This window comes from Perna viridis, chromosome 4 (genome assembly GCF_037379345.1).
Source record: "Perna viridis isolate PV_CMFRI_1.1 ecotype Kerala chromosome 4, ASM3737934v1, whole genome shotgun sequence".
NCBI lineage: Eukaryota > Metazoa > Mollusca > Bivalvia > Mytilida > Mytilidae > Perna > Perna viridis.
In genome coordinates, this window is record NC_142448.1 from 47,533,761 (window position 1) to 47,549,559 (window position 15,799).

The 15,799-nt window shown below is 32.9% G+C and overlaps 1 protein-coding gene across 6 annotated transcripts in view; it reads left to right on the plus strand.

The window, feature by feature from the left end:
- The window catches only part of LOC148620325 (high-affinity choline transporter 1-like), a 39,420-nt gene that overhangs the window by 17,642 nt on the left and 5,979 nt on the right, over positions 1-15,799 (plus strand). For 3 of the 6 annotated variants that reach the window (XM_088581104.1, XM_088581101.1, XM_088581105.1), the window contains exons 2-8: positions 840-1,037; positions 2,757-2,864; positions 3,360-3,515; positions 4,308-4,456; positions 13,102-13,254; positions 13,612-13,741; positions 15,151-15,380. In XM_088581104.1, the coding sequence (XP_088437230.1) occupies positions 854-1,037; positions 2,757-2,864; positions 3,360-3,515; positions 4,308-4,456; positions 13,102-13,254; positions 13,612-13,741; positions 15,151-15,380 (1,110 nt within the window). In that variant the 5' untranslated portion in view covers positions 840-853. Of the gene's footprint in view, positions 302-359; positions 1,038-2,756; positions 2,865-3,359; positions 3,516-4,307; positions 4,457-13,101; positions 13,255-13,611; positions 13,742-15,150; positions 15,381-15,799 lie in introns of those variants that run through there. The other 3 variants (XM_088581103.1, XM_088581102.1, XM_088581106.1) reach the window with 3 other exon arrangements.

Sequence of the window (15,799 nt, forward strand, 5' to 3'; positions counted from 1 at the left end):
CCCAAAAAAAAAAAATATGAAGTACATGTATGTTGATCTTTAAAACTTAAATATTCCTGAATCACTTTCATATGAAAGAAAATGACTTTGAACCTATCATGAGTTATAATGATATCTCAAATTTCACTCAACAACAACTATCTTAGCTAAGTTTCAAATACAGTAAAACCTGCCTCAAGCAACTGTCTACGGGAGAGCAAAATCATTGTCACATATGACAGGTGGTTTTTATCTACAGTTTAATTTTACTTGCAATGCACATCAGAGGGATATTTTAAGACAGGATATTGCTAAATATAGGGTAAATGCTGACACTGCTGGTTTGACTGTAATTCAATATATATTTTTGAGAGGATATATTTTGTTTATTGATTGCAGTAATTTTAAGTTAAGTATTTATAACATCACTCATTATTTGTTGTATCATTTCCATTTATAGAATGCATGTTCATTAATTTCTATTTATTTCTATTTTTCAAGTTTGTAGGTTGAAAAGTAAATTTTGCTTTATTTCTGTGATAACCCGACATAAAGGCAGAAATACCCAGGCAAAATGTTTTATCATTAATGTCACATGATTTTCACCTGAATTGTGCTAATAAATTTTGTTACAGACTTCATGTGAAATTTTCACATAAAATCATGTATAGTGAATTTCACTCATAAATCACATAAATTTAATATTGAATTCATTTGAACTTATATTCACATTAATATCATGATTCACATGAACCTAGATTCACATTATATTCATATGAACTATTTTTTACCTGAGTTTATAAATATTAGAATGTTCTTGGATTCTTACTTGAAGAATTAATTAAAAAAACTACTTTCAGAAGTTTAGAAGAAAATGACAATCAACATTCCTGGTTTGATTTCTGTAATTCTATTCTACATTCTGATACTTCTTGTCGGATTATGGGCAGCACGGAGGAAGAAGAAAACAACAACAGGAGAATCCAATCTAGAGAGCGAGGATGTCATGTTGGCGGGACGGAATATCGGATTGCTTGTTGGCACTTTTACAATGACAGGTAATTATTGTAAAGACTGGAATCGTTCAAGTGAAGAAAATGGAGAATTCTGTTAGATTGCTTCTAATTGGTCATAATAATCATCACTCTTTGTAATGGGGAATTCAAGACAATAATGTTTGAGTAAATTAGCAGTTGATTGTCAATAAACTGAGCTAATATCTTTTTATAACATTTGAAATTCTGATTAATATTAATTTGTTTGAACTACATCTGATCCTAACAAGTTTTGTTTTAAGTGTAAGCTATCGTTAGAATCAGGCAAATGGGGAAAAAATAGGAATATGCATGTCAAAACCCTGCCAATCTGACAATATAATTTCACACACAGAGCTTCATCTATTTGAAAGAGTAATCAAGGGAACCAAGATTTTAGCGGAAATCAAAAGAATGTAATCCAGGGACAAAGACCAGATATGGAAAACAGACAAACAAAACAAAGAACATAAAATAACCAAAATAATACATTCAAAGTAACAGAACTAAATGAGCAACTCAGACTCCAATAAAAAATGAGAGCATGGACCAGGTGTACCGGTTGGATAAGCGTCCTCTGCTATTCTAGAAACACCAGGTATGTTGCTCACAAAAAGTCAAGTCCAGAGTAGATGAAAGAGGAAAGGAAAATTATGACATGTTGAACAAATCAGTTTTCATGGTGCAGATGGATAAAAGTAAGTGTAAATAGTTATACAACAGAAAGTTGATCAGTCGTGATTCACAATAAATATAAAATTTATGTATACTTCTATATATATAATGTACATTTTTTTCTTCAAAATTTCCATAAGAAAAGATATGGTTTAACTAGTCTTAAAGCAGATATGTATCCCAACTTTCAATTATTCACTTTGAATTCTGTACAAGCTATCTCGTTATCTCTCCTTGACAAAAGTATTAAATTGGAAATGTTATTAAAGTAATCATTTCCTGTTGATGTTTTGCGCTGTTTTACAGGATGTTTATTCTTTATGAAGTTATGTGGTAAATTCAAAATTATTGCAAGTTGTCTAAATGTGATTTTAATTTTTACAACTTCCATTATGTTAAAAATTCCAGAATGGAAATTTTGATTTTCAGAATTACCAATGAATTATTGGTGGGATATGATAATATCCCTGTATCCCCTCCCCCCCCCCAAACTTGGCTTTGTAATGCTCATTATTAACCAACTACCAAAATACGTTCAAATATGTTAAACTGGCATCTATACGGGGCCAATATGAAAAAAGAGGGCTAATATGGATCAAATATGGATCAAATGCCAATACGGCATCATAACTTCCGGTCGTTTGACACCGCCATTTTGAGTTAGAATTGGATTTAATGAACTTTGATCACCAGAACTAAAAGCTGCAGAAACACAAAAAAATCTTCCATTTTATACAAAAAGGATATTTAAGACTGAATAATGCAAATAAACCTACATGTTCTTGGTAAAACATGAAAACAACTGTTCTACAAATCATCTAGTTGAGTTGGTTAATAAAATTGTCAATAAATATGTAATTTCACATTGGCCCTGTTATAGGTTTCGGTTAATTGGCCTCGACAGCCGTATTAGCCCTCAGCAATGCCTCAGGACCAATTTGACCATCTTGTTCTATATGACAAACCTTAAACCTATAACTGGGCCAATATGAAATTACACATTTATTAACATATAATATTGGTCCTTTAGTTGTAGTCCACTGTAACCTTGATACTTTATTATTATAGCTACATGGGTTGGTGGTGGATTTATTAATGGAACAGCTGAAGTTATATATACCTATGGTTTTGTGTGGTGCCAGGCTCCATTTGGTTATGCCTTAAGTCTTGTTTTTGGTAGGTAACTATTGTGAAGTGGCTTATATTTGTTGGTTCACAATGTATCAATTTCATTGGTTCTTGGATTGTTGACTTAGTGAGAATTTATCTATGAATCTCAACATGAAAGTAAGCCAAAAAACCACTATGAAAAGGTGTGGTAAAGTAGTTTTAAAACAATGTACCTCTTAGAAATTCAATTGTTGATCTACATAAAATAAGTATAAAGTATAAGAATAATTACATTTACTTTGCATATCATTAAAATATTCTTATTGCATTGGATAATCGGTTTTAAAGAATGTTTCATTAGTCCATGAAACACATCTTTGAACAAGTTATATAGGCCATGCCATCAATTAAGTTGACTACTTTTATTGATGACTGTGTATTGTCTATTTTCTATGTATATCTAAAATAGAATAGAAACATGAAATTGAATGTTTCATTTTGATGTTTTATCAAAAATGAAACAGTCAATTCTTAATTATTTGATATTTATTTTATATACAGGTGGTTTGTTCTTTGCCAAGAGAATGAGAGCACAGGGGTATGTAACGATGTTGGATCCCTTCCAGATTAAGTATGGTGAGAGAATGGGTGGTTTACTGTATATACCTGCTTTGTTAGGAGAAGTCTTCTGGTCAGCAGCTATATTAGGTGCTTTAGGTATGTTTATTAATGTGATTATAGGGTTTCATACCTGTTAACCACCCCACATTTTGAGCAATGTATATGTATACCAGAACAGAAATATTTCACAATATGCCGTTTGTGCTCAACTAAAAATTTTATTGTTAAAATAGCTGAAATATATGTCAAAGACATGCATATTTAAACATTCTTTTTATTTAATTTTTGAATACATGTCTTCTTATTCTCGTTTTTTCATAAGTTGATGAATAAAATAAAGATCAATTTTGTGGTAATGTACAAGTAAGTATATGTTAGATTATATGTGTTGCAAGATGTAAACTAAAATTTAGGTTGTGTGCTCCAGGTGGTGGAATGGGGTACATGTTACATGCTTCATGCTGGCGAAGTCAGGCCATAATATGGAAAACCTGATTGCAAACCATAGTGGTGCACCGTGATAGGAAAGATGTCATGTGCCTTGCATATTTAAGAACCCTGCTATGCTATTCCATTGGCAGAGGAATCTCAGGGCTCCGCGGCAGGAAGCTATATTGACCGACCCTTACCTCCTGTCCCTATTTCCAGGGGCAATGAAAACTTGTCGACCCAATTATCCTTGTGTCCAATCCCATTTTTCATTTAATCATCATTTCTTGTCCATTTTATTATCCATTTCATGTTTATTGCCTACATATAGTTGAAATATTGCTGCTTTGGGCATTAAACCCCAACAATCAATCAATTAATCAATTGGATGTCTTTACAGTCATTAATCATCTTTTTCAACTGTTACTGTTTAATAACAATTATGTGTTTTTATTTTAGGTGCTACTTTATCTGTTATCATAGATTTAGATACAAATTCGTCTATAGTAATATCATCGTGTATAGCTGTATTCTACACATTATTTGGTGGACTATATTCTGTAGCCTATACTGATGTTGTACAACTGTTCTGCATATTTGTTGGATTGGTGAGTATTTTACATGTACCAAAAAATTTGTTGCATTGTCAGTAATATTTCTGGGAAAAGCATTTTTTTGCCCTGCCATACAAAGTGGTGAGGTATGTGATACTCTCCAAAATGTTGTGTGTTATCCCTTTGTCTGTCTGTCTGATTGTCACCTGATGGTTTCCAGATGATACATTTAGAAGATATTGATGGATCCTTTTCAAACTTTGTACAGTTATTATTATAAAATTCAGATCAATTTAAGTTTGATTAAATTATTTACACAAAAGTTATGGAGAGTAGCTAAACTCAATATAAAAAAAATTGGGATGAAATCTGTATATTTGCAAATATTATCTGTAATGGTTCATGTCTTACTGGAACTATGAGCCTACTGAATATCTGTCAAACTACATAGACAGCCTCTAGAGTTCCTTTTATCATTATCAGTGCCTTTGAACCATTGCCCAAGTCTTTTAGGGGTTCATAGTTAATTGAGATTGGTTTCACTGCAGACATTTTTATACTGTTTGTGTCTGCTATGTACAGTAAAATCAAACCTGCATAAAACCACAACCCTGTGTAAACCAGACTTCTTCTGAAGTTTATTCTTATCAGTTTCAATGCAAGGTCAAACGTGTAGTAGGGCTATTTATTGCTTGTGAAATTAGTGATATGTTTGAATCATATTCAATTTCACCAAAGCCTATCAAGCTTTCATTTGAAACAGAATGAAATCAATCCAAGTTATGTTTACATGAGATTGATGTAAAATGCTGAATTCAAACATTCCAATTATTTGTAAAAATTGTGTCCCTTAACTTAGGTCTACCTCCTTAAATGAGGTTTGGTTTGGATAGTAGTTTCTTTGTGAGATGTGACATACGACATTTACTTTGTCGTTGTTCTCTTTGTATTTCCAGCATTGTTTTGGTAAATCTATTGGAAAAGCTCAATTTGGACAATAGTTGTGCTGCTTACATATTTTTTAGTTCAGTAAATTCAAGTTTGAACCCAAATCCTGTCCAAAACAAACAAAAATTAATACCAAAGACAATGAAAAGAGAGGATTTCAGAGAGGGGATTCCATGAGCTTAAACATGTTCAAGAATATATAAACAGACAAAGACAAACAAAATGACTTACAAAAAAGATTAAAATACACCCAGAGGTAAGCAGCACAAACCTCAATTTAATTTAAATTAGACCTATCAATTGTTCCATCCAGTCACTGCATTAAGTTCTACATGCAGTGATTGGATGGAAGAACTGATAGGTCTAATTTTATTTCAATGGCACAAACCTGACCAAAAAACTGGGGTGAACTCAATTGGAAAAGTCTATGACTGACAAACATAAAATATAAGATTTGTTTAAAAAGGAAATGGAAAATGTTGTGAAAAAAGATTTTTTTCTAATGTAATGAACACTTAATAGTTGTTGACAAAAAAACATTGCAGTACCTAATGCTTTAATCCAAAACAACTCTCTATCTGTGATGTATGGTCTTCTAAGTTTAGGGCTGTTAGTATGATGGTAAATTTTCTTGATGAAACAAACCTTCATGTTCAAACATTGGTCATGACCTAGCTGATTGAAATGAATGTAAAGAGCCCAATATTTATAGGGTTCTTGGCTTCGTAAGAATGTGTACTCATATGGTATTGCAATGTGTGTTCAGTTTCACTTATATCAAATCACATTAATTCTGGAGTTTCCCGTAGGATATTCCTTCAGGAAATTAAAATCAACTAAAATAATGTTATCAAACTTTCATAGATATTTACAGATGTTTAAATATGAAGGAAGTTTGTGTCAGTGACTAGTCTGTCCTAAAAAATTGCATAATAGCACATTGTTCTAATTTCTTCTATTACTGTTACACAAATTGATAAATAATGAAGAAATTTGAACATTTTTCTTCATGTCTGATATGTACTCTTGTAGTGGCATTAATCATATGTAGACACGTAAAAATTCTGAAGATTTACTTCAAAACCTAAAATCCTGCAGCTCTTCAGAAATTAGTTCTCTCCAAACTTTTCACTTTTCAACTCTTCACACTACATTGTCATATGATAAATTGAAATCTCGTTTGAAAAGACTTAGTCATAAATCTTTTGTGATTCGAAAGATTATGTTGTTCTTGGTTACACATCCATTGTTTTTGCTAAGAGTAATCAAAAGAATGTTATCCAGGGACAAAGACCAGACATGGAAAACAGACATACACAACAAAGAACATAAAGTAACTAAAATCATACATACAAAGTAACAAAAGTAAATGAGCAACTCGGACTCCACTAAAAACTGGGAGCATGGACCAGGTGCACCAGTAGGGTTAGCATCCTCTGCTTTTCTAGAAACACCGGCCGAGTTGCACATAAAAAGTCATGTCCAGGGTAGACGAAAGAGGTAAGGAAAACTATGACAGGTTGAATAAATCAGTTTTCATGGCACAGATGGATACACCGTAATGATCCACAAGTTTATGATGATGACCATAAAACTTTTGTACTGATGACCTTAATTCCTGCTCCAGAAGCCTATTTGTTAGAATTCTAGTGTGAAACAAAAAGTCTACGTAGTCTCGGCAAGCTCTGGCATAACAAATGAGTTGTGATATGAACACTTCATATGTAGGTGCTGAAGGGATCTTGCCACAGATAAAAGGAAAGTTGAAAATTTTGAATGAAAAGTCATCACATTTGTCATAAAGTTTGGTCAATAGTTTTCCTTTACCATAAAGTGTAGATCAAGATTTGAGGCTGACTTCACAGTATCTGTTGAAAAACGCGTCCATCACACTGGACAAATATGTTGTTGATTAAAAATTTCAGCATTTTGCAAACATCTTCTTCTGTATATTTGGAAGATGATTTGGAGTTATTTCTTACAAAGTATGAGGAATATCTACCAAGAACTATATATTTGTATCTAGGTGTACTATCTGTTTTGGAAAAACAACGATTTGTGATGTTTTTATGTCGGGATTTTAACTGAGTATGTGGAATAGAAGTATACAGTGTTAAAAAATCATAGGTTTTAATGCTATTATATTCTGATAATAGTCTAGAACTGATTGTCTCCAAAAGATCTTTCAAATTTTTTAGGATCCACATTGAATTAATACCACTACGGGAGTAAAAAGTGTTGTGGTATTGACTGCAAACCCTCTTTGACAGCTGTGAGTATCGAAGTTTTGAAAGAGGTTTGGTGGTACATTTTGCAGATCCAGCTGTGTAACGTTATTTGTATGGATTCTTGCGGAGTTTAGGAATTCAGTACATAGACGGTAAATCACAGTCATGATCCTTGGTAGAGAGACCAAAAGAGGATAGCACAGATTTATGGTTTTCCACAATTTCTTCTTTGGAGAGTGTAGTAGCAGTATAGGTCTTGTCACTGCTATTATTTTCCACGTCTACCTCTGATAATAAACATTGGATATAAAACTTTGCAGACAAAAACAATGTTGTTTTGGGCTTTGTCTGCTGGTATGACAACATATTTGTAATGTATAGTAGACAATGTTTTTGCTACATCAGGGTCTTTGAAAACTGATGTAGCATTGCACTCATTGACCTACTTAAAACTTTCATTCGTTTCAAAATTAAAGCCCTCACGGCCTTTAACCACTCTGACAGCGAATCAATGTCTTCTTGGTCTTGCATAGTCCTCCACAGCATCCATAAGAACTTTAAAGTTATAGTTCCAATTTATGGAGCGTGGTTCATGGTAGTGGGACCTTTATAAAGGGTATTACGCAGAGATTCGTATTCGATGATGGATAAATCTCCTGTAACCACATGACCAGAAGGACCATATTTGAATGGAAAGTTTTTGCAAGAACAGTCAGGTGTTTTAGCCTTGAAGTCATCAATCTCGAGGTTCTGCAATAGCCTTTTATAATTGAAAATTTTGGATGTGATGGGTGAAGTATAGGAATATGAAATAATTAGTATGAATTTGTCCTTGAAATATGGGGAAATTTTGTTGGTAATGTTTTTGTGATGGAGGATGTTAGCCAAATTAATTGCATCTACACCTTTGTTGACAAACGGTAGTGGAAGAAATGATCATTTTTCTTCATCTTGACTTTTCACACAAACTGGTTTAAAGAGTCTGTGGAAACCAATATCTAAAATAATGGCAACAAGTCTGTATAATGATGAGGTAGGGTCAGAAACAGGAGTGTCAAGACTTGTTTTGTAAAAGGAGTGTAGTGGAGTGAGAGGTATAGAATAGAGTATACTTCTAATGTGAATCTAAAACATGGCAGAAGGATAAAGTATGCTGCACAAAAAACAGGTTTGTGACATGAGGAATAAAAATATAAAAGATGCTAAATCCTTTAATTTTTACATCCATACATATTGATGATGTATTGTCCATTAACAATCCTTCCTTTGATAAATGGTTACTGTCAATATATCAACCAGAGTTCAAGATAAAGAAGACTACAGAAACAGCTTGTACTGTATTTTTTTACTTACGTCTCGACACCACAACAGTGGTCATCTCAGCACCTAGATTTATGATAGAAGAGATGACTTAAATTGTAATATAAATTTTCCCGACCTATGCAGCAGTATACTTTCATCTCCAGTATGTTGTGTTTATATTTCATAATTGATTCACTATACCAGAGCAAGTACCTACTCTGATTTCCTTGAATAACATAAATATCTGCGTAACAGACTTCGGAATCAGGGGTATGAGGAAATGCATCTCATAATGTCTCTTACGGTGGTGTATTATCTATTTTGCCAGATTTGGATGACTTGATTGGATTACTATACGGTGATTTTTTTGTTACCCTTATTATATTATGATATAAATAAGGATATGCATCAAAGATGAAAAAATCACTTACAAACTGGTAAGACATGCGCAGTAGAGCTATTTATTGATTAAAAAATTTTAAAAATACAAATCTTAATGTAAGAAATAGTATGTTGGGGCATAATAATGATATACCACCTTTTAAATTCTGTTTACAAGAAGTCTTTCAACATTATGTAAACTATAAACTAGTCTTAAAGGACTTTTCAGAACCAACCAGGTAACGTGATATTTTTACAAAATGATAGACCAGAAAGTAGTGTTAGTGAATCTATCCCTTCCTTTTTGAGAATTCAAGATTTTTTTTATATTGGCTGTTTTTATTCCATATTCATTTGAGAAACATGTTTAATTATATAGTAATAGTAACATTTAGATTTTAGCATGCCCACTAACAAATGCACATTGAAATTTGAATTCATTATATGTAGTTGAGAAATAATTGAAAACACTTCTACCTAAAAGGAAATCTCATACTTGTTAAGCCTCCACTTTATGGGGATACTCCCACAGAATCAAAGAAAAAAATTGAATCTCTCACATTAAAAAAGATAGATTTGTGGGGGACTTTTGGTTAAAATTACTATATTTTCTGTGAAAAAATACTACATAATTGAATTTTACATCAATAAAATTGCTTTTATCTAAAAATCTCCCACATGAGTCAGTGTTTATGAGGGAGAATCTTCCACATGAACTGTTCCAAAGGTTAACACTATGGAGTCTGTATTTCTTCTCCTTTCAATTTATGACCATGCTTAGAAATAACTTCAAGTGTTACAACACTTCTATAGAAGCAATTTTGTTGAATTTATAGTCTCTTTGTGGGCAAATCAGAAAAGATTGGTTGAATATGATAGTTTTCTATCCTCTCTTGGTTGGAAAAGCTGGCCTCCAAAATTTGTAGTTTTGTTGATGGTCAAAAGTATATGTACTTTACAATGTGATTTGGCTAGATTTTACTGCAACTTCAAAAAGTGCCCAAATTCAAACAGGGTTATAGTATAATAATGCATTTTGAATGGCATCAGATGTTAGGTTAGAATATTTGCTTATTTGAAATCATAAAATTTGCAGTCATGCTGCTGATTGACTCTATATCATTTTCTTAAAATAATGGTACAATGGTGAATTTCAAGGGATGGAATTGGTCTGCCATCGATTTAATGAGAATTCCTCAGGTATTTATCTGAGAATGAGATTTTTACTTTCTATTAAAATAATAAATGCATTTGTCTAGTTTATTTCCTATGAAGTTCATCAGGAGATTGTCATTTACTAGTAATCAAAGAAAATATAACTCTATCTCCTGAACATCATCTTTGTGTGTACTGTAACTTGAATAGTCCTAATTATTGACAGTTTTCATGTGACAGTTCTTCAGGAGTGACATTGTCTCTCATCATCTCTGAGTTTAAATCAGGTCTTGAATTTCATTGACAGTTAATAAGGTGTTATTGATTTCTTAGAGTGTCTTCTGGGGCTTGTTCTTTCAGTATGATATTAAATAATATGTTTAAACATTGTTGAAGGTTATCCAGTTGTTTAGGGCATATTATTGAATTGGCTAAGCCTTATACCTAATGGATGAAAAATAATAGAGTGTTATTTGTCAGGTCTGTAACATTTATACACAGAATCTTCCCTAGGCCAAAACCTGAAATCATTCACACAGTTTTGTACAAGAACAGAATCTTGGTCTTGAGGACTTCTTTGTCTTGATCTGTAAGCAGGTTTATTCTTAAACTCATCTAGATCAGAGACAAATTCTAAAGCAAGCAATTCGGTTTAAAAACCAGAATCTGTTTCTTCAAGACTTTGTCTTTAAGGCCAAAGTAAAAAAAAATATCCTGAATTCTCATCCCCTTCTGACCAAATTTTTTCACCCTTCCCAATTTTTTAATTTTTTTTATTTTTTTGCAATTAAGGTAAATATCCTTAATAATTGACAGCATTTTTCACATAAATTGATGAATAAAATTAAAAATAAAATTTTCCTACCTTTGATTTTTTTTATGATAGCCTAAACAATATTATTCTGTAACTCACATTTCAGTATTAAGACTCAGAGCTAAAATAGAGACAAATGCATGTATAAATAATATGGTATGTGGTATGAGAATTTTGGTCTTTAGGTCTTGATTTTTAAATGACGTCTATAACCCATTTACAGTCTTCTATATAGTTGCTTTTTCATGATTTGAGCACTCCCTAGGGGGCGAGTACTAATTTCTTGACTAGTACTTGTATTGCAATGACCCAGGACATATCTAAAATATACATTTACATTTCTGCCCACCAGACATGTTAAAGAGTTATCAAGGGAACCAAGATTCTAGTGGAAATCAAAAGAATGTAATCCAGGGACAAGTTTTAGACAGGGAAAATAGCCACACACACAACAATGAACATGAAATAACCAAAATAACATGTACCAGTACAAAGAAACAAAAGTGAATGAGCAACTTGATTTCCGCTAAAAACTGCACCAACTGCACGTGTGGGGTAAGTGTCCTCTGCTATTCTAGAAAAACCTGTAGAGTTGATTATAAAAAGTTATATCTGGGGTAGACGAAAATGGAAGAGAAAACTATGACATGTTTAACAAATCGATTCTCATGGTGCAGATGGATACTCCATAACAATCCACAAGTTTATGATGATGACCATAGTGACTTCATCTAGAAGCAACATAACCCTGTTCTAGAAGCTTAATTGTAAGAAGTCTAGTGTGATACAAAAAGTCTGTGTAGTTATGGCATAATGTATGAGTTGTAATATGAAAACTCCATATGCAGGTTGTGAAGGGACATTGCCACAGATGAAAAGAAAGTTGACAATACAGAATGTGTATGTCATATAGTGTGGTTAATAGTTTTCCTGTACATTTATCTCTAAGTGAAGGTCAAGATATGAGACTGATTTCACAATGTCTGTAGTATTCTTTATCTCAAGTTCTTTGGGGTAGATGAAACTAGGATTGTTTAACAACAATACATCATCTATACAGCAGAAATTGAGATCAAAAGATCTGGCTAAAGGATGGCTCTTCCTTTGGATCAGATTAGCTATAAAGTTAGCCTCATAAGAGTGAAGATATAGGTCAGCGAGTAGAAGAGCACAATTGTTCCTATTGGAATGCTGAATTTTGCTGAAAAATGGGTTCACCACACTGGACAAATATGTTGTCGATGTTGCTTGATTACTCATATTAAATGTGAGTTCTTATTACACCATGCTTTGCTTATATTATAAGAATTATTTTCTTCATTTTTGCATAGAAAAATATTAGGTATACTGGATATGTGACTAATTTTCTTTAATTTTCTTAAGATCTGAATAAAATACTGTATAAGTGCCATTCTCAGTAAGAATCAGGCAGTGGGTGAAACATGATATGAAGAAAAAGAGCATTTTGTAAGTTTATTTTGACCATTTGCACCATCAGAATCAAGGAAAAAAGACAAGATTTTCCATATCACTTTTGTAAATTTAGTTATAATTGCATTGAAATGAAAATGAACATTTGGAGGACAGATAATGTGGAAAACTTCATTTGTTTTAACATTCTGTTGAAAAATCCATAATGCAGAGATCAAATAACATCTTTTCAAATAGAGAAAGTAGGAGAGAGTAGCCTTGAGTGATATTAAATTGTCAGTTTGGTGGGTTTTTGACATTTATGTTTCTGATTTTTTTCCATTTTGTCTGATTCTTGCAGAACCGTGTGAGCATGGACATCTCACCCAATATCACAATATAGGGTTGTTGCCATATTGTTAAAATTTAATTTGATTAGATTTGATTGCTTTGTCTTCCAGTGGGTGACCATTCCATTTGCCATGACAAATGAGGCTACAGGCAGTATACTGAACAATGCTTCAACATTGTGGATAAAGGATTTAGAATTAAGTTCTGCTGGAACCTATATAGACAGTTATCTACTTTTGATTTTTGGTGGAATACCTTGGCAGGTAGAAGGCTCTTTTTTTTTAGAATTTATTCATTAGTCTGTGTTTTTCTAATTACTTGAGAAAGAATTTTTTACAAATTTTTAGTTTTTAACTTTTTATCTTCCAACATAGGTCGCCAAAATTGTGTTTCTTTCACACGTGTGTAGGTATTTGTAGTTTTAAATCTATATATCTTGGATATAAAAATATTTTTTTAACTTTTTTGTGAAATTCACTTCATATGATTTTCAAATGAAAATTTCACATGAATTTCATGTGAAGACTTGACAAAATTTATTTACTCAATTTAGAAGAAAATCTTTTGAAAATATTTTGCCTGTGTATAGAAGTTACAAATATTGATTTTCATTATTACAGGTATACTTTCAAAGAGTACTCTCAGCCAAGACTGCTGCCAATGCACAGATTCTATCCTATGTTGCTGCTGTAGGATGTGTTGTCATGGCAATACCTGCTGTTCTCATTGGTGCCATAGCAACAGAAACTAGTGAGTCTTTATTATATGCCCATTCAACAAGTAGAGGGTTTTTCTGATCATCATCTTTTCTGTCCATCCATCATTCTGTCTATTATTCTATCATTCTGTCTGTTAAAATTCCGTTGCAATTATCTTGGCTCTCAATGAATGCATTGATTTCAAATTTGGTGTGTGGCTTGATATATTTGGGGCATACTGTACCTGATAAGCAGTTTTGATAAGCTTTATGATATCAACTTCCTGTTTCATGGGACCAATTTTCACTACACAGAATGATAGAAAAAATTGTCACAAAAATCTGCACTTAGACGGATTGGGTTCAAATATTATTTGGTATGTGTCTTTATTTAGACAGGACATACTTTGCAAGTAAATTTTTGTGCTATCTAAAATCAGCTTCCTTTATGAGTGGGGTATCCCTAGAACTTGAGATAAAGGATACTACAGACACCTGTCTGCCTCATATCTTGACCTACACTTAGAAATCAAATGGTAAAGGAAAACTATTGACCAAACTTTATGACAAACGTGATGACTTTTCATTCAGAATTGTCAAGTTTCATTTCATCTGTGGCAACATCCCTTCAGCACCTGTGTATGGAGTGTTCATATCACAACTCATACGTTATGCCAGAGCTTGCCAAAACTATGCAGACTTTTTGAATCGTGCTAGAACTCTAACAAATAGGCATCTGGAGCAGGGTTATGTTGCTACAAGATTGAAGTCATCACTACAGAAATTTTATTGTCGTCATCATAAACTCGTGGATCGTTATGGTGTATCCATCTACAGCATGACAACTGATTTATTCAATGGGCCATAGTTTTCCTTTCCTTGTTTGTCTCCCCCGGACTTGACTTTTTATGAGCAACTCGGAAGGTGTTTCTAGAAAAGCAGAGGACGCTTACCCTACCAGTGCACCTGGTCCATGCTCCCAGTTTTTAGTGGAGTCTGAGTTGCTCATTTGCTTTTGTTACTTTGTTTGTATGATTTTATTTACTTTATGTTCTTTGTTGTGTATGTCTGTTTTCCATGTCTGGTCTTTGTCCCTGGATTACAATTCTTTTGATTACCGCTATAACCTTGGTTCCCTCAATTACTCTAGAACAACAAAGCATGCAACTCCATATTTTAGGTTTGCCAGGCTTAATTCTAGGAATGAAATTATACAAAGCAGTAAACCAGAGCATATTAAACATGCAAGTTTTACTGTATTAGTGTATTTTTTCACATTAACTGGGTGTGGCTTTTTGTGTTATGTTATTTTCGTGGCAGACAGACAGTTCAATGTATAAGACAAAGACTAACTCTATTTTATTTTCAAAAATATTTTGTGTGATTTAATTTTTGCATATAGCAAAAATTAAATCACCTCAAATATAACCACTTACCATATACAGCATTCTTCTATTTCTAGACTGGAATATGACAGATTATGTCCGAGTTGAAGGTCACAGTGGTGAATTTACAAGTGAGAATATCAAGTTAATTTTACCATTAGTACTTCAGTACTTATGCCCTGTTTGGGTTTCATTTTTTGGACTTGGAGCTGTATCTGCTGCCGTGATGTCGTCTGCTGATTCCTCCATTCTCTCTGCTAGTGCCATGTTTGCTAGAAACATTTACAAATGTGTTTTTCGACAACAGGTAAGCATTGGTTAGAACCTCAGCTATTTCAGTTACACTAAACAATAACTTCAGATGCAGAAAGAAAAATCTTATTAAATTATTTGGAAGAGATGTAGCAATCTTCAGACCAAGGTAATTCAATCATCCAGGTGGCGCTTATCATTTTAGCTAGACATCATTAGAAATAAAGAACAGTAACTCCTTCAAGAATTTTGGTGCAAACAGAGTACCTTAGACGGAAAAAAAATCAATAAGTTAAAGTATAATTTTAGAATCAATTTGGACAAAATTTTGATAAATTCCTCCACCTAGTGCATACAAGGTATTTTTTGTTTGTGGGTAATGAGATAGGCTGAGTAGTTCTGTTTGTCCCCAGCCTAAGAAAGCACAGTGAAGCATGTTTAAACAGAATCCTGAATAATAAGGAAACCTGTCTA